General features: G+C 47.9%; 1 protein-coding gene across 2 annotated transcripts; it reads left to right on the plus strand.

Annotated features, from left to right (window-relative positions):
• Positions 1-254: 254 nt before the first annotated feature.
• On the plus strand, positions 255-22,975 carry IQCD (IQ motif containing D). 2 transcript variants are annotated; one of them, XM_032431597.1, is made up of 6 exons: positions 333-382; positions 13,517-13,582; positions 15,260-16,061; positions 18,651-18,884; positions 20,698-20,769; positions 22,485-22,975. In XM_032431597.1, coding segments are annotated over exons 2-6 (1,434 nt in total). In that variant the 5' UTR covers positions 333-382; positions 13,517-13,580; the 3' UTR covers positions 22,809-22,975. The 2 variants fall into 2 exon arrangements, with proteins under 2 accessions (XP_032287489.1, XP_032287488.1); XM_032431598.1 differs by lacking the exon at positions 13,517-13,582 and having other exon boundaries at positions 255-382.
• Positions 22,976-23,566: the final 591 nt, after the last annotated feature.

Here is a 23,566-nt window from a genome sequence, read left to right on the forward strand (position 1 = left end):
TGCATGGTGAGCTCTGATTGGCCAAGCCTCACGTCCTTCCCCAGTTCTCTCCCGCTGCCGTTGCCGGACTCCCTGCCCACCTCCTTGGGAAGGGGCGGAACAAATAAGCTCTGCCCCTTTCTCCTCCCACCCTCCCCGCCTTACTCGTTCAGCCCAACCCAGAGAGAGTCCCGGGTCTTTCAATTGGTGGAGGGTCAGAGAGGCGGTGCTTCTGATTGGTCAGGCCACAGGAGGTGGGGCGAATTGAGAGGAACAAGAAATTGAATGGTGAAAAGGAAAGTCAGTCAGGTGCCGAGTCCCTCCTTCAGTGATTGGCGGGTAACCTAGCAACGCAGGCACCGCGGAGGGAACTGCGCTGAGAAACCTGGAGCCCTCGAAGCAGGTGAGTTGACCAGGTGGGGAATGGCCGGGAATGAGAGGGAGATGTGGAATGGGGTCCAGCCCGCTATGCTTTGGCTGCCCGAAGAATCAGCAGCCCTCACCATGATCCTGTCCGTGCTCCAGACAGTGCCCTCCAGCCCCTGCCTCATTCCAGACCTCCCTCTCCACTGCCTGCCAGGATTCCTGGACATCTTTCTGTGTCCCTGCCTATATTCTGCCCCTCTGCGTACCACTTCGCATCCCCGCTTCTTCATCCTTAAAGCGTGGATGAAACCAGTCAAGTGGAGTCACATCCTGGTTAGCTAATTTCAAGTCAAACATAGGTGATGGGGATGAAAGGGTAGTTTATAAATTCCCTACCATTCCACCCAACGGCCATGCATGCATTCCAAGGCGAGCATGCAACGAAAGGCATCTTACTTGCGTGAGTGTTCAGATTAGGTCATTTTGATTATACCAATTTTTGCCTTTTGTGCTAACAACTTTAGAACTTAACTCCCATTCTTGGCCTTAAAATGTGATTTCGTTGTACATTCAGAAGGTTTGTTGTAAGGATTAAATGGGGTGAGGCAACGAAAAGCTTGGCATGGAGCTGAGCTCAGTAAATACTGGCAATTCTTTTTCTTCCTAAAGCACATTTGTCCTTGACTCTTCCTGCTTAAAATGGATGGGGGGGGGGGTCATCTGGTTCCATACCTTAAATATTCATATATTCAACAAGTATTCACTGAGTGCCTACTACCAGGTGTTGGGGTAAAGTGATCAAAAACAACCAAAAAACCCCTCATTTTTCCACTCATGGAGCTTGTCTAATGTGCGAGGTAGTCATTAATCTAGTAATATACAGATAAATGTATAATTATGCCTGCGGAGATTCATTTCCAGAATGATGCAGCATGGAGGTCAACAAATCCTTTCCCCAAAAAGCAACTCAAGTCCATCAATGGATGAATGGATAAACATTTTGTGGTATACACACAATGGAGTTAGATTCAGCCTTTAAAAGGAATGAAATTCTGATAAAGGTTACTAGAATGGACCATGAAGACATAATGCTAGGTAAATATAAGCCAGTCACAAAAGGACAAATATGTATGATTACACTTATATAAGATACCTAGAATAGCCAAATTCATAGAGACAGAAAGTAGAATAGTGGAACGAAATGATGATACACATTACAAAATGGATGAACCTCAAAAATATTAGGCTAAGTCAGGGTTTCTCAACCTTGGCACCTTTTGGGTTGGATAATTCTCTGTTGTAGGGGGCCATGCTGTGCAGAGCAGGATGTTTAGTGTTATCCCCAGCCTCTACTCCCTCCCAGCTGTGACAACCAAATATATCTCCAAATTATTGTCAAATGTCTCCTGGAGGCCAGAGTCACCCCTGCTTAAAAATTACTGTGCTAAGCCCAAAGTCAGATGCAAAAGATTACGTGCTATCTGATTCCATTTACGTGATTTTATTTATATGATATATCCAGAAAAGTTAAAGTTGGGAATGGAAATTGCTTGCCAATTAGCTCACGGGAATTTTGGGGAGTGACAGAAATTTTGTGGTGATGTGGCATAACTTAGCATTTACCAAAAAAGTCATTGAGTTGTACACTTACAATGGACAAATTTTATGGTATGTAAATTATGCCTCAATAGAGCTGTAAAAAGAAAAAAATTACACCCGTGATCAGTACCGTACAGAAAAGGTGCAGAGGGTTTCCGGAGATTATAGTGCACTTTTTTTTCCAGTCTGGGGAGAGACTGCCATTGAGCTGAGACTCGAAGGTTGAGAATTAGCTAATCTAGGGGTTGAGAACTGGTTTGGCAAAAGGAACATGGCGTATGACGATCCTGGTGCTTTGAACACTTTAGAGACCAGTGTGGCTGCAGTACTGAGAGTGAGGGCAGGACGTCAGGTAGGCTGAAGCCAATGAGAAGGAATGTCATCAAAAGAATGAAGGGGCTTCATCCTTCTCACTTTGCATGTCCCCTGCCCGCACCATGGCTTTAGTCACCATCTGTGCGGTGACAGCTCTCACCTTTCTGGGTCTTTCTGGGTCTTTCTTGAAACCTATTCCAGGTACCCAACCACTCCTGCACATCTCATAGATGTCCCACTCCGGTGGCTGCACTCTATACATCTTTAGTGCCTTGGTGTGAATTAGGAAGAGGTGCTCCTTCCAGGCACACACAGCCCCACAGTTTTCAAGGCTTGGCAAATAGATAGCAAGTTCTACCAACAATAAATACCCAAACCCTCAACTCCTGCTTCTCTTCCAGTGTTCACCCTTTGGGTAAACACCAAAACAATCCATCCAGACGCCTGAGCCAGCGCACTAGACATCATCCCTCACTTCCTTCTCCTCTGTCCCCCATGTCCAGTCCTTCACCTCATCACATTGATTTTGCCTTCTCGATGTTTCTGGAGCCCATCCACTGCTTTGTCTCTCCTTGAGGCCACCCTCGTCTGTTCCCTGGACATTGCGACAGCCTTCCAAACCTGATCCTCTTGTCATGTTGCGCCTGCCAACCCTTTTACCACAATTTCCCAGGTTGTAGGTCTGGTCTTGTCAGTCACTCCCTGTTTAAAACTCCTACCACCTCCTACCCAAGCCTTCTCCTCTTGAGCAAGGAGGGAAGCTGTTGTGGCCGGATTTTATTTTTTTTTTAGATTTGTTTATTTATTTGAGAGAGAGCGAGTATGAGCAGGAGGGGCAGAAGGAGAGGGAGAGAGAATCTCAAGCAGACTCCATGGCTGATCACCGAGCCCAACTCGGGGCTTGATCTCCCAAACCTGAGATCACGACCTCAAGAGTGAGACCAAAACCAAGAGTCAGACGCTTAACCGACTGAGCCACCCAGGCGCCCCGTGGCTGGATTTCCTAACCAATCAAATCAGGATGACTTTCTTATTCCCTGGGCCCCCCGTAAGGTGGTCAAGAGGAAGTGAGAATAGAATCAGGGCCGGATAGCCAGGCCAGGCCAGGACAAAAGGCAAAGTAGTGACAATGGCAGGAAAAGCAAGCATGAGAAGGGGTGAGGTCTGAGGTCACTGTTCATGCCTCCTCTCAATATACACAAGTAGTTAGTAGAAGGCAAGAATCCACCCCATTATTCCCTTTCCCAGACTCCACCCTCCTCCCAGAAAGCCCCAAACAGCCTTAGATTGGAAGCAGTGATAACAGGCGATAGAGTCCCAGCATCAACCTCCCTGCCTCCAGGCTGGACAGGCTACCCAGGGCATCCCAGACAGAACTCTGCCCCAGCTCTGAGCAAGGCATCCCTCAGGAACATTCTAGGTATATGTGGTCAGACATAAATGCCATGGCTTTAGCTTGGGTTTTCACTCCGTTTATGGTGAAAAATTCGATGAAAGTGGCAAGTCTTCTCTGCTCAAGTGCTAAATTCTCCCCCACACTTTTTCCCTAGGAGACAAGTGCTCAGGGCAATGAGGCACCACCTGATTTACGCCTCAACATATAATAATTATCACTCCCCTTTGAAGAGGGCTTTTAACTCTCAAAAGGGCTTTCCCATCTAGTAAATCAGCCCTCCTCCACCCTTTTGATGTGGCTAGGACAAGTGTTGTATCCCCCAGATGCCAGAGAGATAAGGGGCTTGCTCAGACTTATTCCAAGAGCCCCAGCAGGGGAGAGTCATGCCCCTGGGTCTCCTAACACCCGGCTTATGAACCTGATCTTGACTCTGTAACTGATGGTAGCTTCAGATGGCACAGAACTCAGCTTGTCAAACAGAGCTGAGCTAGCCAGGCACAAGCCTTCCTTTGAACCTGGTTAGAGCACTGGACTTAGGGTGGGGAAGCCAGGAGTTTTATAGAGGAGCAAGGCCATTGTGGTCTAGACCAGTGACTCTCCACCAGGGGCATCCCCCGATCCACCACCCCCACGCCACAGGGACATTTGGCAATGTCTGGGGACATTTTGTCTCCAACTGATCAGAACTGGTGGTGGGAGAAATGTGCTATTGGCATCGAATGGGTAGACATCAGGGATGCTACTAAACATCCCGGAGCACACAGGAGGGCCCCAAGACAAAGAATCATCTGACCTAACGTGTCAATAGTGTGGAGCTTGAGAAACCCTGTCCTGACTGATATTTTCTTTTTCTCCTTTTTTTTTTTTTAAAGTTTTATTTATTTAAGTAACCTCTACACCCAATGTGGGACTCAAACTCAAAACCCTGAGATCAAGAGTTGCATGCTCCTCCTACTGAGCTGGCTAGGTGCCCCTGGACTGATATTTTCATACAAGGCAAATGATACATGCACACACGCACACACACCTACACACACACACCTACCTTTCCCTTCAGGCCCTAGTTAGTGGAACTGAAGGCAAACATGATTGCAAATCAAGATCATTTGAAACACAGAGCATCGGGGGAAAAGTATCTTTGACCTTAGCTTTCAAATAATAGCAGCAGGTTATACTCTATGACCAATCAAAATGCCTTTAACATGGGGGCTTTCAAACACATTGTTGTTGTTGCCGTTTTTAAAGATTTTATTTATTTATTTGACAGAGAGATAGAGAGAGAGAGCACAAGGAGGCAGAGTGGCAGGCAGAGGGAGAGGGAGAAGCAGGCTCTCCGCTGAGCAGGGAGCCAGACGTGGGGCTCTATCCCAGGACCCCAGGATCATGACCTGAGCTGAAGGCAGCTGCTTAACCGACTGAGCCACCCAGGCGCCCCAAAACACATTGTTTTTTTAACCACAAACCGGACAAAGAAATACATTTTCCTTCTCGACCCAGCACACGCGTGTTTAATTACACATGAATACTTACTACATGCAATGCGCTCTAATATTTTCTATTCTATTTCATTTGTTTTGAACGCCAGTCCCAATGGGTGAATTGATTTCCCCATTCACTAAGGGGTCACAGTCCTTGGTTTAAAAAAAGACACTTCTTCAACGTAATCAAACAGTCAGGAAAAGCCTGTGTTTTGCATTTGATAAGATGATGATTTAAATATTTTTCTTAAGTGGGGGAAGTTTATTTTAGAAGACTCTAAATGCACCACCAGGAAATTCTTCCTTCTGTCTCAACCACAGAGATACTACCCACAGTTGGATTTAACCAGAAATAAACACTCCTGAAGCTACACTGTAAGCAAAAAAGGAATTAAAAATCATGGTGACTTTTGTAAGGAGGAGGAGGCCGGAAAAGGAGACGCTTAAGGGGCTCCAGCCCTCCTCCATCACCAGCAGAAAAACGAAAATAATGTACGAACCAGTCAAATTAAAAACAAATAGTAAAAAAAGAGTCAAAATTGGTTCCATTTTGGCTCTTTATAAACCCTTCTGCACACAAAAAAAGTATATATTGAGGAAAAATACATCTCCTATTTTAAGAAGTGTTCAAATGTTAATCCTCAATTATATTATTTTTGAAGTCATAATAAAAGTCATAAAGGCTAAACACTATTGAGCCAGGATTTTATTTCATACTCACGACAGTTCTCTTGAGCATGGGTTCCATCACTGTCCCCATTTTACAGATGAGGAAGCCAAAGCTTACAGAGGTTGATTGACTTGCCTAATGCCACATAGTGAGGATTGAACTCCAAATTTGCTTGACACGAGAACCCACAAACTTAATCACAGTGCAGTAGGCTCATGTTTTTCTTTTCTACTTCAGAGATGAAGGCCCAGAAGGTCAAGTGAATTTGCCCAGGGCTATAGCTGTGGCCAGTGTCCGGTAGAGGGTGTTCATTAGAACCAGAAGTTTAGAAATCTGTTCCCAGGAACACATTCCCTCCCAGGCTCCATCACTATTCAGTGTCCTCTGTCTCCAAAGCATGGGGTCACGTTGGAGCCCACAGCCATGGAGTCATCACTGCAGATGAGATTCCTTCTGTTAATACTTCCAGGGTTCACTGCTACAGCTCCCGCCTGGGAATCTTTTGCAAACCAAATGTAACCCACAAAACATAGGTTCTCAAAAAGGACAAGAGAGGATTGGGTAATAGTTCAAAAGTGGTAATAGGAAAAAAAAAAAAACTATAAAAAAGAAAAACAAATTAGATTTAAATCTTTTTGTTTAAAAATTCCAAGCCCTGAGTACAGAGATGGGAAACAGGCCAAATCTTGGCCCATAGTTTTCATTGTTAAAACATGACACTATGTTCTGGTTGAAATAAGCCGACACCTCCGTGTGAGGAAATGGGCCTATTGTTAAAGCTGGATTTGCTATCTCTTCATTTATTCAACAGTGATTTGTTGACCGCCTACTATGCCATTGTGGTTTGGGATAACAGTCTCTGTCATGGATTTTCTACCCTTTTCCAGCCCCTCTCTCCATTCTAGACATAGAAAGCTCAGATAAAGCATACAGAGTTCTTCTGAAGAAAGCTATTTTCATGGTTCCAGAGTAATGGGATCTTCTGAGGCTAAAAGGAAAATTCCTCCTGCTTCAAAGGCAAAGCCTCTGCCTATTAACCCAGCAAGTAGGTGGTGAAATCAGAACTAAGTGACCAGGAATCCCTTAGCCATCAAAGACTTCTTTGAGTCCTGAGCATGACCTCAGGGAGTGAAGCAGGGAATGTTAGGTTAGGTTAGTGTTAGTGTTAGGTTAGTGTTAGTGTTAGGTCCTGAGGGCCTGGGGTGGGTGGGAATTGTATATCTCAGAAACGTGACAGCTGTCAAAAGTACATGAAACAGCTATGCAAATTGTGGAATCCACAACATGGTTTTATTCAATCTGCAATCATGCCGGAATTGCAAGTTTTCCACTAGGGTAGAAAATAAAAACAAAGACCATGAGCTCCATCTCTTGTGAAAACATCTCTTTGCCATCTCTACCTCTAACCATATTTCCCACCCTAAACCATTCTTTCTTAGCTCTCTCACAGCTACCCTGCAAGCAGCCCTTTTTTGTCTAATCATGGGAAGTACCAAGACTGGGGCTAGGAAGGCAAAAAAAAATCTCCATCGAAGCTAGGAATCACTGAGGAAATACTTAGTTGTCTAGGAATCCATGTACTATGAACTTGTCTAGGAATATATGTACTACTAAGGCTGGTATCAGAGAGGATGTGGTTCGTTCACTTTTTTATTTCAACAATACCTGGTTTAGGAAGAAAGATACACACATGGCACTCATGCTATTTACATTGATTCTGGTGACGAGAAGCCTTTGCTGAAGACCCCTTTCAGGTCTCTTTGAATTCTAATTATGTCAATGAGAAAGTCTCAGTTTGGTGTTAATAAGTCTTTTGTATATTAGCCTTATATCCTGCAACTTTGCTGTAATTGTGTAATTCCAGAAGTGTGTATATTGATTCTTTGGGATTTTCTACATAAATAATCATGTCATCTGTGAATAAAGATAGTTTTATCTCTTCCTTCCTAATCTGTATTACATTTTACTTCCTTTTCTTGTCTTGTTGCATGAGCTAAGACTTCCAATATGATGTTAAACAGGAAGGATAAGAGGGTACATTCTTGTCTTGTTCCTGATCTTAGGGAATAAACTTCTAGTTTCTCACAATTAAGTATGATGCTAGCTGTAGGGTTTTTGTAGATGTTCTTTATCAAGTTGAGGTAATTCCACTATATTCCTCATTTGCTGAGAAGTTTGTTGTTGTTGTTTTTGCTGTGTTTTTTTTTTTTAAGGCATGAACGGTGTTGGAGTTTGTCAAATGCTTCTTTGCATCTGTTGATATGATATGATTTTCCTTTTTGTTGATGTGATGGATTACACTAATTGATTTTTGAATATTGAACCAGCCTTGCAGACATGGAAGAAATCCCACTTGGTCATGAGATATAATTCTTTTTATACCTTGTTGGATTCAATTTGTGAATATTATGTTGGGGATTTTTGTGTCTATGTTTGTGAGAAATATTGGTCTGTATCTTTCCTTTCTTATAGTGTATTTGCCTATTTTGGTATTAGAGTAATGCTAGCCTCATAGAATCTGTTAGGAAATATTCCTTATGCTTCTATTTTCTGGAAGAAATGTTAGAGAATTGGTGTAATTTCTTCCTCAAATGTCTGGTAGAATTCGCCAGTGAAATCTTCTAGACCTGGAGTTTTCTGTTTGGGGAAGTTATTAATTATTGATCAATTTCTTTAATATATAAAGATTATCTACTTCTTCTTGTGAGAGTTTTGGTAGATTGTATGTTCAAAGAATTGGTCCATTTCATCTAGGTTATCAAATGTATGGCCATAGAGTAGTTCATTATATTCCTTTATTATCATTTTAACATCCATGGGATCAGTAGTGATGGCCCCTCTTTCCTTCTTGACATTAGTCATTTATCTCTTCTCCCTTTTTGTTAGTATGTCTATAACATCTCTCTACCACTTGCTAATCTTGCTTTTCAACAATAGAGATCTGGGCTCACACTCATCATCCCTGGGCAATAGCATCCAGCTAGAGTAAAATATCAGGCTGTAGACATTATTACCTTTTATATAAGGAAAATGATATAGATTTTTCCAGTTACAGTGGAGATACTTTTTAATGAAAAGTACTTAAGAATGAAAGTATACTTCAGGAAAAAAAAAGTTGAGTTGATAAGAGTACAGCTTGGTCTATAGACTTGGCAGAAATCCCAAAGGTGGCATGCTAGTGAGAGATATGGACAACCCTGAATTAGAACTAACCCTCATGAAGCCTTCTTTCCTGACCCAGAACCCATGTTCTGCTTCATACATGGCAGCCTCATGCTGCCCAACGATCCCTGTGTTGTGACCAGTTGTGAGGTGTGTCTCGGTAATTAGTTTATAATAGTCTCCAAAGTATGTAAATGATTGACTCAAAAACATAAAAGTCAATGAGAGATGATTCAAGGCTTACCCTAAAATAATTCAGCCATTCACTCACTTGCATTCTGATAAGCTCTCTTGAGCTAGGTGAGAGGGATGGGGTGACGGCTCTGTTGTTGCAAACTGTGTCTAATCCTGGGTATACCCACGGGAATGTGACACCAGCAGGAACACTACCGGTGGAGGTATACATATATATAAAATGACAAATATGAAAATTCATATTTGTAGTCGCTAAGTAGATTGAATGCTATAGGAACTGAATCTTGAACACGTCTGTCCTCTGGGTCTCTGCTTGACAGGATTCATTGAAACTGGACCAGCAAAGAATCACTGTGCCTGGTCCACTATAAAAGTCGATCCAAAAATGATGAGACCAGACAGAACAGCAGTTACAGGGACTGCCTGGGCTGAGACCCCACCTTGGCCACTTAGGAGCTGTAAACTCATGAAAGCATCTAAACTCCCCCTGCCTGCCTCTCTTTCTTTGTCTGTAAAAAGAGCTAATAAAAGCACCTACCTCATAAGGTTGTTGTAAGGAATGAAGGAGTTAATTCCCGCAAAGCATTTAGAACAGCATTTGGCATGGAGTTAGTTCTCAAGAGTTAGCTAATATTAAAATGGCATTCTTTAAAATGAGATTCCCCCCAAAATAAAATGAAATAAAATGAGATCCCCCCCCACACACACACTCCAGTTTTGTTTAACCCCCTCTGACTATTCCATGTACCATTGTTGGATTTGTGGGGTATTTGCAAGGGTTGGATTTTCTTCCTCTTTTTCTCCCAAAGGAAAAAAATATAATTTCGCTCAAACCTTTTTTTTTTTTTCAAAATGTTCTGAGAGTGAAAGTAATAAAATATCCAACAAGCCCATTTGAATGAAGACGAGGTATAATTTGCATGATAAAGATATATTTCCATTTATAAAGTTCATCAGCAGAATTAATGACAAATAAAGGGAAGATCCAATTAAAGTTCCCCATCCATTAACAGTCTTGCTTCACTCTCAGGGCAGGGATTTTAAAAGGAGAGGCTTAAGTTGGAAATGATTTAAATATTAAGGTTGGTGGCATTAAAAAGGACATGAAACGATCATATTAGGATTCAAGGAAAAGAGATTCTCCAGTGATTTTTGTCCTCAGAGTCAGATGCATTTCCCTCGATCCTCGTTCCACTGGCTTTTTCGTGTTCACCCAAATGAGCTGTCAAAAACTGATGGGCGTCATCATAATCAAAGAAAACAAGTTTGCCCTTTAAAGCAAAAGAGGTAATTTGGCTGAAAGCAAATTGGAAACATTTCATATAACATTGCATTCCCAGCCGCAATCTCTGAAGAATTCAGGCGTTTTGATTTATGCCTGAGAGCTTTGGGGGACAATGGGGAGAAATGCATTCGAGAAACACTTGGTTCAAGTTCATCCTGTGGTCACGGGGCAAAGGTCCTTCGTCCTCCCTGAGAGGAGCTGAGGAAGCTCCCGGCTGTCCCAAAAAACGTTATCTTCAGGAAAAGCCTTAAGGGAATTCATGAGATTGACTTGGGAGCAGAAAGGGGGTGGGAAACAAAGAGATGCAAGATAATGGCCCTCCTCGACTCAGTTGTCAGCTCCCAGAGGATTCTGACTTTGGGACCCATTTTGCCTGGCCAAGGAACCAAGAAGCATCCTTAGCATCTGATCTGACTGCCTTTCTTCCTGGCTTGTAGTCACTTGAGATGTTCCTCTGATTCCCACTCTTCTCTCCTTTTGCTCTGGTTTGGAGAACTGAATATCTCTTGTGGCTTCAGATATCAGCAACTTTCCCTTGCATTTATGTCTTCATCCCCAAGCCCCCCGGAACCCCCTGGATCTGGATCGTTCATTGTCAGATGCCTAGACTATTCTCAGCTAGGGTTCTTTGATTGCAAGCCACAGACACTGTGGCTAAAGCAAAATGGTGAAGGAAAGCTGAAGAACGGGCCACAGAAAGGACAGCACCCAAGGAAATTTCTGGGGATCCTGGTGCAGGATCTTTAGGAACCCCCCCACTTGGTGTGACCCGGCTCCCACCATCTCCCACCCACGTGTGACTCTTCAGGATTCCCATCCTTTTCTGATTGCAGTCCCACCAGGACTGCACACAGTGGGAGAGAGGATGAGCTCCCCAACGGAAAACTGGGGCGCTATCACCTGACAGAGAGGACATCGGTCCCGGGGAGGCAGAGACACCCTTGTCCACTGTCTACACCAGTGACAGGAGCGAGAACTAAATGAGCTTTGTCCTCCCTTCCAAACCTCTGCCCCCAATTTTCCTAGTTTCTCAAGGGCCCCATCTTTCTCTCCCAGGCCCACAAATATAAAACGGTCTCACTCATTAAGTCCTGATGACTCCTTCAAAACATTTCTGGCATCCACAGACAGAATGTGACAATGAAGGGCGCCTGGGTGGCTCAGTCAGTTAAGTGTCTGCCTTCGGCTCAGGTCATGATCCCAGGGTCCTGGGATCGAGCCCCGCATCGGGGTCCCTGCTCGGCGGGAAGCCTGCTTCTCCCTCTCCCACTCCCCCTGCTTGTGTTCCCTCTCTCGCTGTCTCTCTCTGTCAAATAAATAAATAAAATCTTTAAAAAAAAAAAAAAGAATGTGACCATGAGAACGGCACAGGTAGCCCGTCCGTGCCAGCCCCACACCTCTCCCCAAGACGAGGTGGAGGTGTTCTTTTTCAGAGCTGGGTATGTAGCAGTGATCAAAATAGATAAAGCCCCTACCTTCATTGGAGCTCACTTTTTAGAGGAGGGGAAAAGGCAGACAGTACACAAACAGGCCCATTTAGAAACGTCAGATAGTGATACTTAACTGAGAGAAAAATAAACAGGATAAGGGGATAAGGGCAGGGAGGAGGAGAGGGTTTATATTTTAGGAAGAAAATCAGGAAAGCACTCACTATCACCCTGAGATTTGAGCAGAGAAGGAAGTGAGTGAGGGAAAAAGCTTTGCAGTTATTTAGAGGAATGTTCCAGACCTGGGGCTGGGGGGCTGGGGGTAGTGGTGTGCAGACAGCAAGCGCAAAGGCATATTCAAGGAACAGCAAAAAGGTCGGTATGAGGACAGAAGAGCGAGTGGTCGCAGCGGCCAGATGATGGAGGGCCTTCCTGTCACTATAAGGACTTTGGCTTTTATCCTGAGTGAGATGGGGAGCTGTTGGAGTGGTGGTGTGCTGGTAAACATTCAACAACCAGCCTGGAGGGGAGGGGTGCTGATTTGTAGTATTTGCCAATTTCCATGGTATAATACTTCCACCATGGCTGATTTCAAGCTACTGAAGGCTTCACAACCAGCTCACAAATACCCTGAAATTGTAACAATCAGCTCTGGGGAGCTGGATTTGGAGCAGAGGAGTGAAAGGATCTGACATTTTAAAAGTCTCCCTCTGGCTGCTTTGATGAGACGAGACTGTGGGGCAGGTGGGCAGAAGCAGGGTGAGCAGTGAAGAGGTTATCGCGGTCATCTGGGTAAGGGATGATGGACCCTCGGAAGGTCCAGTGGCTCAATGACATCAGGGACAGCATTCCTGCAATTCTCTTAACCTTTTCTTCTCATTGACAAAGTGGCTGCCACTTCTCCAGCACTAAAACCCAAGTTCAGGGAATGGAGGTAAAGCCAATAATGTCTGTCTTTTGTATTGGGAAGAAATAAGGTCTCCCAGAAGCCCCTAGAAAACTTCTCAATTTTGTTGGCTCTAACAGTGTCTGTAGCCACTCCTAACTCTAAAAGAGGTTGAGAAGTTGAGCATTGAGTATTTCCAGCCACTACAGTATAGGGAAGAGGGAAGGAGATTGGGATGAGGATGGTGCCTGCAAAAAAGGGGTGTGGCCTTATAAGAACCTACTACAAGAATTTGACCAAGTCTGGAAGCCAGAGAATGAGGAAGGGACACCTGAACTGAGCTCTGAGTACAAAGAATTAACTTAGCAAGGATGAGGGGGAAGAGTGTCTCAAGAAGAAAAAACAGCATGCACAAAGGCCCTGAGGTGGAAGGTTTATAATATCCCAACTTACCTACCTGCCACCAACCCTTTCCCTATAAATCATCCACTATGACTGTTCTTTCTCAAAAATCTGATTTTATCCTGTTACTTGTTTCCTGAAATCAAAATGGATCCCAATTTCCTACAAGATAAACTCCAAAGTCCCCAGTGTGCTGTTGAAGGCTGGTCATGACCTCAACCTATTCTGTGAATACAGCTTCATGCCCTTCTTCCTATAGCTGTTGAACCTTCATGTGTGCATGTTTCACATTTCAAACTAGGTTATAAACTCTGGGAGAACAGGAACCATACCTTGCATCTCTTTTCTATCCCCAGGGTCTCAATAAATGCCGGAGTAGATGACTGCGGGGATGATCCTTGTTGCAGGGATCAGGAGCAGATGTAAGCAGACCAGTTAAGAAGCTCTTTATTCATCCAAGTGAGAGATTATAAGGCCCTCACTCAGTGGCAGAGAGGCTGCCAAGAACAGAAGGACTGGGAGCTGTCAAGGAGAGAACACTGGGAGAACAGGGGCTGGGAACTGGGGGGTAAGGAGAGTCGGGGGGGGCACTCGGGTTTCCGGCTCAAGCAACTAGGGTGGCAGCATTGCCAATCATCAGGACGAGGGATAAAGGAGCAGGGTGAGGGATGGGGACATGGTGGGGTCCCTCTTAAACATGGTACATTGGGAGGCCCAGCCAGTCCTGGGCAGGTACATCCGGATCTCCAGCCAAGCCCAGACACTCAGACGACGAAATCACCGAGTCCTGGACTTGGGATCTCAGTTTCCCTGGGCTAATCATGCTAGTTATTATTTATTGAGTACTCACAATGTCCAGGCCCTGTGCCAGAAGCTTCCCATTGAATCATAGGATCCCGGTTTTATGGCCGAGGAAGCCCAGGCTTAGGGGGATTAGACAGCCAGCCCCAGGTCCCCCAGCAAGGGTCTGAACCCAAGTGGGGCTACTGCAAACCTAGTACTCAGCTGTCGTGCCATGCGGACAACGTCATAGAATGATCTCTGATTTGCTGCCATACATTTTTCTGAGCGTTTTTAATTTTAAATAAGCCTTTTATTTTGTAATAATTGTAGATTTACAGAAAAGTTGCAAAGATAGTTCAGGATTCCCAAATGCCCTTCATTCAGCTCCCACAATGTTAACATCTTAAATAGCCATGACGTGTCTGTCACAAGCAAGAAATTAACATTAGTACAATGCTGCAAACTACGCTATCAGCTTGGTTTGGATTTTACGTTGTCCTACTAGTGTTCATCTTCCGTTCCAGGATCCAATCCAGGATACGACATCGCGTTTAGTGAAACAGGTTTTAAAAATTATGTTTCCAAGTCCTTGTTCATCCCCACCCTGATGTTTGCCATCCACACTTAAAAACCAGTGTGGAGGTGCTGTGCTGGTCCTCGTCCCATTTGCTCCCAGCGGCATCGTTTGCTCTGCCTCAGGCTGCTGACACCCACAGGCTGCAGTGGCCCTTCCTCCTTGGGAGCTGTAGCTCCTCCTGGACAGGAAATAGCTGTGGTTCCAACTTCCCCCAGGGTGACCCTTGTCCCCAAGCTCGCCACCACCTCCTTCTGTGGTGGCCTCCTGCACTGACACTGGCTGGGTGGCTTTTCCCCTTCCCTGGTTAGCCTCTCAACTCTTTCCATCACCCATGTAACTCGGTTTCTGTATTTAGATGCTTTAAAAAAAAAAAAAAAGTCCACTAGCATTGACTTTTATTCATTCCTATGAAGTCACCTGAAATGATATCTGTTGCATTTAAATGCTCATTACTGTAAAGGGCTGAACAAATCCATTTCAGTGGGTACTTAATATCGTCCATAGTTAAGTCACTTCAACGGAATGGTGTTCCCTGCCTGACCCCTCTCCACTTGGTCCTCCCACCCTTGCGGCCCGATGCTGTCACAAAGCTAGAAACTGCTTTCGGTGAGAGGTTCTGTGTACTCGCTGCAGGGCACCTGGGATGAACTCTCAGCGTCGACCGTGTGTGGCTGCCGTGGCCACATCAGCCACATCCTCGCAGCACGGCTCGACTAACCACTCACTCCTTCCTTCGCAGGGTCGCCAGAGACAATAACAGCCGGAGACCGGTGCAGCCTAGGGCGTACGGAGGCAAGGAGACGGCTCAGAAAATGGCTCTAGATGTCCTCGGTGTGGCCCCTCTCTACCAGGGCCCCGACATCAACAGAATGAGGCTGACAGCAGAGCCATCCAGGAAGCCAGCCTCCCTGCTAAAACCCTTGGTCCCCTCTAAGTCCAAACTCACCACCATTGAGACCAAGAGGGTCATGTCCGTACTGGACGAGACCATCCACAAGGTGGAGTTGGTGACCCTGCTGTCCTATGTGAGTGCCAATTATGAGACTCTGGAGGGGATGCTGGGGGAGGACATCATGAAGGCTGTGAGAGAGCACGAGAAGGTCTGCCACAGCCTCCTGGACAGTGTCATTTACCTGCAGGATAAAGAAAGGCGACTGCAGGAGGAAGAAGAGTTCGAGGAGGAAGGGTGGTTCAGAGACCGCTTCCTCTCCATGGAACTGCAGAAATCCCACCTCCTGCCCCTTATGCAACAGATCAAAGAATCCACCAAGGACATCCTGAGACTCTTGCTCAATAACCCACAGGTGGTGAGGCTCTTGCAGATGCACACCCTGAGCAGAAGTGCTGAAGCCCAGAATTTCATTGACTGCCTGATAGAACTGCGGGGTTTCCTGTTCGAGAGGCTACTCACTAGTCCCGTGGAAGCTAGAGACAAGACTCAGTTCATACAGGATATCAATAGACGGAACAGGAGGAACCAAGAAATCATTGAGACTCTTGAAAATGAATTGGCGGCGAGCATGAAGAGCAGGGACACAGAGGTATGGCTTTATGGCAATGGTTAGGTTATGGAAGGAGCCGCACGGAGGAGCCAGACCTTTTGGCAGTTGGGTTTTTTTCCTCAGTGATTGAAATGCCTGCTGTCATTCATTCACTCAACAAATATTGTTGTGAGCACTTGCCAGGTACCAGGTCTTATGCCTGAGTCCCCATGGCCCCCGCCTCATGCGAGGTAGGTCTTAAAGAGCTGATTTAATTACAGTTTTGAGAAGTACAACGAAGGGTAAGCATAGAGTGCTAGAAGACAGTGTCACAAGAGAACTGAGCTTAGACCCAAAGGGTCAGAGACGTCAAAGCCAACACATGAAGAATGAAAGGGAGTGAGGAAGGCAAGAGAGGTCGGCAGGAACCTGCCAGGCCAGCAGCAGGCAAACTTTTTCTACAGAGGGCTGGATAGTAAATACTTATAGGCCTTGCCAGCAGATCACATCATGCCTTTTAGGCCTGATCAAAGAATGTCATCTCTGTCTTGAGGACGAGGGGCAGATGGGACAGGTGGAAGCTCTAGAAGAATTTTTAAGAAGGGAAATGATAACATGATCCCAACCTAATAACCAGTTGGGCCACAAGACTATGTATTATGCTTTATGTACATTTTCTCCCTAAGGCCTTACAAAGTCCCTGTGAGGTGGTGTCTAAGTATAGGTCTGGCTGCCGAGAAAGAGACCCAAAATAATAGTGGCTTAGTCGAGATGGAAATGTATTTCTCTCTAGTAGAAAAGCTGGAGCGGGCACGGAAACCCTGCCTCGTGAAATTGTCGGGGGTCCAGGGTCCTTCTGTCTGACCTTTCTGCTGTGTCCCCCACAGGACTTCTAACTGTGGACCCAGAAGCCCCCCATCATGTCACCACTGGTCCAGCCAGCAGGTGGAAGAAAGAGGAGGAGGGCCCTGATCCTTGCCGGTGGAAGTAGCCCACCGCACAGTTCTTAGCCATACCCAGTGGCTAGGGATTCTGGGAAAGATGGTCTCTCCCTGGGGCCACGTTCCCAGAGAAGCATTCTGCTCCCCAGCCTTTCCGGGGGGGATGGATCCTGAGGGGCAGCCAGCCAGAGCTGCCTCGGACACTTCCACCTTCATGCCCCCCATGATGCACAGAGCTCGAGGCCCTCCGAAGCTACATGCCGCCCTCCCTCCCCCACGCACTGGCTCAGGCCACCCCCCCTTCCTTATGTTCTCACTGACTTTGTCCTTTCAGACATTCATCAGAGTTTGCTGATAAATGTTTATGTAATTATTTGATGATTTGATGTGGGTCTGGTATCCTCATAAGAGGACAATGACCTTGTCTCTTTTGGCCCCCTGTCATGTCCCCAGTGAGCCTGGCACAAAACAGGGGCATAGAAACGATTTTCTTTCTTTTTCTTTTTCTTTTTTTTTTAAGACTTTATTTATTTGAGAGAGAGAGAGAGAGAGAGATTGAGAGTAGAGCAGACTCCTTGCTGAGCAGGGAGCCCGATGTGGGACTCGATTCCAGGACTCTGGGATCATGACCTGAGCCGAAGGCAGATGCTTAACCGACTGAGCCCGCCCAGGCGCACCTGAAAACTATTTTCTGAGTGGAGAGGTGACAGGCTCTTGGGTGCTCAATCAGGGGAGACCACTCGCAGGTTAGAAGGGTGCCAGTGAGGGACCGGGAGAGGGGCCCCAAGTGGCTTTGTTGGTCCCATTCGGGTGGTGGAAACAGCTCTAGCATTCAAGTTGGACAGACCTGGGGTCAAATTCCATTTTTCCAGGTGGGCAGATTTTATCATGTGCCTTGGATCTCAGTGTAAAACGAGGGGGTGACACCAATTAGGCTGCTGTGGGGTCAAGAAAAGCCCTGACTGCTGAAAATACGGCCTGCTCTAGAACCCAACACCTAGAGCCTGAAGCCTTGCCCACAGGATAGGCTTGTCCCAGAGCGCCCCGCGCAGCCTGCATGCAGGAAGCGAGCTCAGACCCCCGTGGCCCAGCCCAAGGCGGCTGGCATGAGCCAGCCTCAGCACTGATGTGCTCAGAGGGAGACTCTAGGGCTTCGGAGCAGCCTTTGGAGCTTATTTACAAAACGGCCCCATCCTCCACCCCCGTTCCTGTTTTAGAACCAACTGAGGGCAGGGGACAAGTCAGGCCCTCGGGCATCAGTGGGTGGCAATCCCCCCAGTTTGCGTATCTCCTACTTTCACGAATGACGCCAGGTGCCTCTGCTTGCTGAGCACTTCCGTTCTGTGCCCCGGGCAGGAGCGCCGCCACTGACCCGGACCCGCCCGGCAGGCTCTCGCCTGTGCCCATCACTCCAGCCAGGAAGCAGAGGGGGGCGGCCAAGAACATGGGCTCTGAATCAGACGGACGTGGCCTCGAGCCCCTGCTCAGCTGTACAGCCCCAGACGGATGACTCAGCCCCCTTGAGCCTCAGTTTCCTTGTCTGTAAGCAGGCCGTCTCTGTCCCCCCGGGGTGTGACGGGTAGGAATCTGCGAGGTAATAAGGCAGGTCGCCTGCTCGGCCCTACTGGAGTGGGCAGGAATGCCGGTTCTCCTGGGATTATCGGGCATCCAGGAGGGAGTAACGGAGCCTCTCGTCTTCCCGGCCCAGGTGGAGAAAGAGAACTTTGTGATCCAAGAACTGAAAAACCACCTGCACCAGGTGCTCAAGCTCTCGGAGAACAGCCTTCTTCGAACCAAGCAGGAGGCCGAGAAGCAGCAGAAGGCCGACTTCCGGGCCTCACAGGCCAGGGTGGCCAAGATCCAGCAGGAGTTACTGATGCTGAGGTCCCAATACCACAACCTGGTTGTGGAAAACCGGGAGGCAGAGCAGGCGCTGAGGAAGGTGCCCAGGATGGCAGGGAGCAGGGGGGCAGGGGGAGGACAAGGGAGGCCCCAGGGCAGGGGAGGGGCGGAGAGACTGGCTCATCCTGCAGCATACTGGCTGTGTGACCTTGGGCAAGTTCCTTAACTACTCTGAGCCAACCACCACTCGCAGCGGCCCCCCCCCCCCCCGCCAGGGGTGATAATACCCACCTTGTCGCGCAAAGGACGTGCAGGTGCTCATACCACTCTGGCGAATTTCATAATGCCCTCCAGCGCAGTTTTGCCATCTTTAAGACGAAAGCGATCAGATTGGGCTAACGGGTTGTTAGGAGAATTAATGAGACTCAATAGGAAGTGTTCAGTAAATGTCATCTCTTCTTTTTTTATTGTTACGTTAATCACCATACATTACATCATTAGTTTTTGATGTAGTGTTCCATGATTCATTGTTTGTGCGTAACACACAGTGCTCCATGCAGAACGTGCCCTCTTTAATACCCATCACCAGGCTAACCCATCCTCCCACCCCCCTCCCCTCTAGAACCCTCAGTTTGTTTTTCAGTCCATCATCTGTCATGGTTCGTCTCCCCCTCCGATTTCTCCCCCTTCATTCTTCCCCTCCTGCTATCTTCTTCTTTTTTCTTATCTTCTTTTGTCTCACCATCTCCACTGAGCCCCCGCGCGCACACACCCAGCTTGCTTCCAGATCTCTTTCCTCGCAAAGGGCACCTTCTCTAATCCTTGTTCCCAGTTCTCATTTAGTGTCACGGCTCTTGAGCACCTGGGGGAAGCCATGGGCCTCTCCTCCTTAAGAAGGCACAGATGCACCTACACACAACTGGTGGATGATTCTTGGGGACACAGGCCCCCTGAAGCCAGCCTGTCCATGGTGTCCAAGGGAAGAGCTCTTGCTCTGTAGGATTAGGGAGCTGGTTTCTTTCTTTCTTTTTCATTGAGGTGAAATTCATGTAATATAAAATTAATCATTGTAAAGAGAACAATTTGGTGGCATTTGGTACATTCACGGTGTTGTACAACCCCCACCTCTGGATAGTTCCAGAACATTTCCATCCCCCCAGATAAAAACCTGGACCCATTAGCAGCCACTCCCCATTCCCCCTTCCCCTGCCCCTGGCAACCGCCAATCTGCTTTCTGTCTCTATGGATTTGCCTGTTCTGGACTCTTCATGTAAATGGAATCACACAATATGTGGTCTTTTGTGTCTGGTTTCTTTCACTTAGCATCATGTTTTCAAGGTTCATCCACATGAGCATTTATCAATTCTTCATTCCTTTCTATGGCTGAGTAACATTCCATGGTATGTATGGGAGCTGATCTTTTACAAACAAATTAGATTATGTCCCTTTCCTACATCTCAATCCATCCAATGGCTTCCCCTCTCTGTTACACTAGGATCTGAACTCCTTCTGCTGCTGACACTTCCTTCCACGACACAGCTTCTCACTCTGACCTCCATGGGACCCCGCTCCTCCTCAGCCACTCCATTCCGGGCACACTGGCTCAATGTCTATTCTTAAACACCACAAGCCTGTTCCTACCTCAGGGCCTTTGCACTTGCTACTCCCTCTGCCTAGAATGTTCTGGAGTCAGACCTCTGACTTCCAATTCTAGACTCTACCACTTGTTAGCTCTGTGATCTTGGGCAAATGAGTTAGCACATTTGATCCTCAGTTTCCTCATCTGTGAAATGGAGGAGAACCTACCTTGTGTAGATTCGGTGGGCAAGGCATTAATCCTGGTGTAGAGCAAGCTTGGTGCAGTTTACTATTCATATTAATCCATCAAACACTGACTCATTGAATTTTTTTAGAAGAAATATAAAGTGGAGACGGAAATCGAGAACTGGATCCAGAAGTATGATATGGAGATGGGTGAGAAGCAGGTATTTGTGCTGCAATCAGTTTCTCAGGTGCATTGCCCATGATCCTCTAGGAATGGTCCATAGTCTGTGCCAAGCTCTGGGCCTCCCCAGACAGGCTTCCCTGCCCCCTTCCTTAGGCCCCAGGTTTGTCTGGCCTGGGGCAGTGAAGGGAGAGATGGAAAAGGAAGGAGCCCGAAGCTGGAAGCTACTAAGTGCTTGTCGCTAGGCCCAACGATCTTGGCTCCATCTAGTGTCCACATCCCATACTCTCGGTCCCTTCCGCGCTCAGCTCCTGACAGCCGCACAGCCGGGGCTCCCTCCCCGCAGACTCAGGATGAACTTGCCTCCCCTACTTCACTCAGTCACCCAGAAAGTTTCCACTGTGGGCCTGAACTGTGCCACATGCTGGGATAGCGCAGTGAAGATGGTCCCCATTATCACCTGGAGGCTCTACTCTAGTGTCACCTGTCAGCTGGGGGACCTGAAGCAAGGGGCTTGACCTTTCCGAGCCTGCTTCCGCCTGTGATCACCAGAGGCAGTAAGGAGCGTGCTGGGACCATGACGGGGATGCGGTGAGGCAGCTTTGTCACAAATGCTTGCACCCAGCACGGGATCTGGCCTGGAGGAAGTGCTGAGGGAATGGTGGCCTGGAAAACGGGACGCCTTCAAGCCCACCCCGCCGCCCCACAGCTTTGTGACAACACTGGGGCCCATGGTCCCGGCTTCAGGGCCGGGAAGGTTTGGCAAGCACTGGGGATGACATCAGCCTCTGAGTGGTCCCAAGTCAGGGGAAGGGCAAGTCGGGGTCTTGCTGTCTCTGATCATGAGTGCCAGGGAGGAGGGACTTCAGAGGCCATGCTCTTGTTTCTCTGGACCCAATGAGGGTGGTGGGTTCCTCGTCAGCAGAGACCGAGTCTACTCAGCTGTTTGCTTCTGGCAGATGCTTGGTAAGTGAGTGGAAGGGAGAGAGGGAGATAGGTGTAAATTGCAGCAGGGGGCAATAGTTGGACATAAGGAAGAACTTGTTACTCAGTCACCTGAGGAAGTTCCACTCTGTGTATCTTTGTGAGACACACAGCTTTAGTGACAGGAGCTGCATTTTTTTTTTTAAAGATTTATTTATTTATTTGAGAAAGAGAGAGAGCGTGAGTGAGGGGAGGGGCAGAGGGAGAGGGAGAGAGAGAATCCCAAGCAGACTCTCCGCTGAGCGCAGAGCCTGACGCGGGGCTCGATCTCACGACCCTGAGATCATGACCTGAGCTGAAATCAAGAGTTGGACGCTTAACCGACTGAGCCACCAGGCGCCCCTGAGCTTGCATGTTTCTGTCCCCACTATATGCCTGGCACCACATCCAGCACATTGTGTCCACCCCATCATTTCATCCTGTAGAAAGCTCCCACCCACTTCCTGGGTTTGGAATCGTCCCCATGTCTCAGAGGACAAATGAAGCCCCCTCAGGGCACAGCCAAGCTGGGATGCGAAACCCAGTCCGCCCAACCCACCGGCCTGGGTTCTCTCCTTCTTCCTGAGATGATTTTAGTCAGGTCCCACCTCAAGTGGGGATGGACCACATCACCTCTCCTGTTCTCATCCGGGCCTCGGATGCAGAAAGGCTTAGTGCAGATGGCGCTGTTGGGGCGGAAGCCCCTTTGGGATGGGGTGAGGGCGCACGCGGGGGAGGGTGGCAGGTGGCGCCCTATGCTTGGTGATCCCCACCCCCTGACCCTCATCCCAGGAAGAGTACGAGGAGCTTGACATCATCCATAAGGAGGAGAAGGTCCAGCTGCAGGAGCTGAAGCAGAAGCACAACGTACTAGTGGAGGAGTTCTCCCAGATCCAGGCCGAGCGGGAGGTCAATGCCAAGAAGAGAACAGAGGCCGAGCAGGAGATGCTGCGCATGGTGCGGGCTGCCACGGTCATCCAGGCTTTGTGGAAGGGCTACCTGGTCCGCTCCATGCTCAGGTCCAGGAAGAAGAAGCGGAGCAAGAGCAAAGGGAGGGTCAAGGAGAAGGTCAAGGGGAAGGGCAAGGGCAAGGCCAAGGCCAAGGCCAAGAAATGAGTCCCCCCCTGGGGGACCTGCTCCTGGCCTGTGCCACCGCACCGCTCACTTCCCAGAGAGCAGGCCAGGAGGCCACAAGGAGGGGGAGCCTTGCCATTCCTGGCTTGAACGGTTTTTCAAAGTTAAAAGCCATTTTAAACCACATCCTATAAATAAACGTCACTTTACCAGCGCAGTTGACTGTTTGTGTCACCGTACATGCCGATGCCTTTCCCATGGGGAGAGCACGCAGGCCAGGTGTCAGCACAGAGCTATTCCTTCCTTTAGCCTCAGCGGGAAGCCAGACCGCGGGCCGCAGCCTTCTTGGCCCCAGACTCCGGGCCGTGGCTGCAGTGGACATACCAGCCACCGGGGCAGCGGGCTGTGCTCACAGCTGCCTGCAGGAGGTTGGGGAGGGGGGGCACAGGGCGGGCAGGCAGAGAACTCCAGGAGGATCAGGTTTTCAGGTCAGGGGCTGTCCTAGAGAAATCCAGCCTTCTGCTTTTTTGGGAAACATCTCATCCAGATACCCCGGGGTCCGCCCGTCTTCGAGAGCCGAGCGGCAGACACTTTTAGATGGCAGACACTGCAGCTTGCCCCACTCCCCACCACTCCCAGCTGCCTTCCAAACACACGGCCTGTGCCAGTTGCCCCAGTACCATCACACTTGGGCTGTTGCCCTCTTTAGTGTACTCAGGAGGAGAGGCATTTCTGGTTCGTCTATTGTAACAAGGCGAGGAGATAAAGGCAGAGGAGAGCTGGGTGTCTCCGGTGAAACC

The sequence above is a fragment of the Phoca vitulina genome, unplaced genomic scaffold, assembly GCF_004348235.1.
Source record: "Phoca vitulina isolate PV1807 unplaced genomic scaffold, GSC_HSeal_1.0 scaffold46, whole genome shotgun sequence".
NCBI classification, from domain to species: domain Eukaryota; kingdom Metazoa; phylum Chordata; class Mammalia; order Carnivora; family Phocidae; genus Phoca; species Phoca vitulina.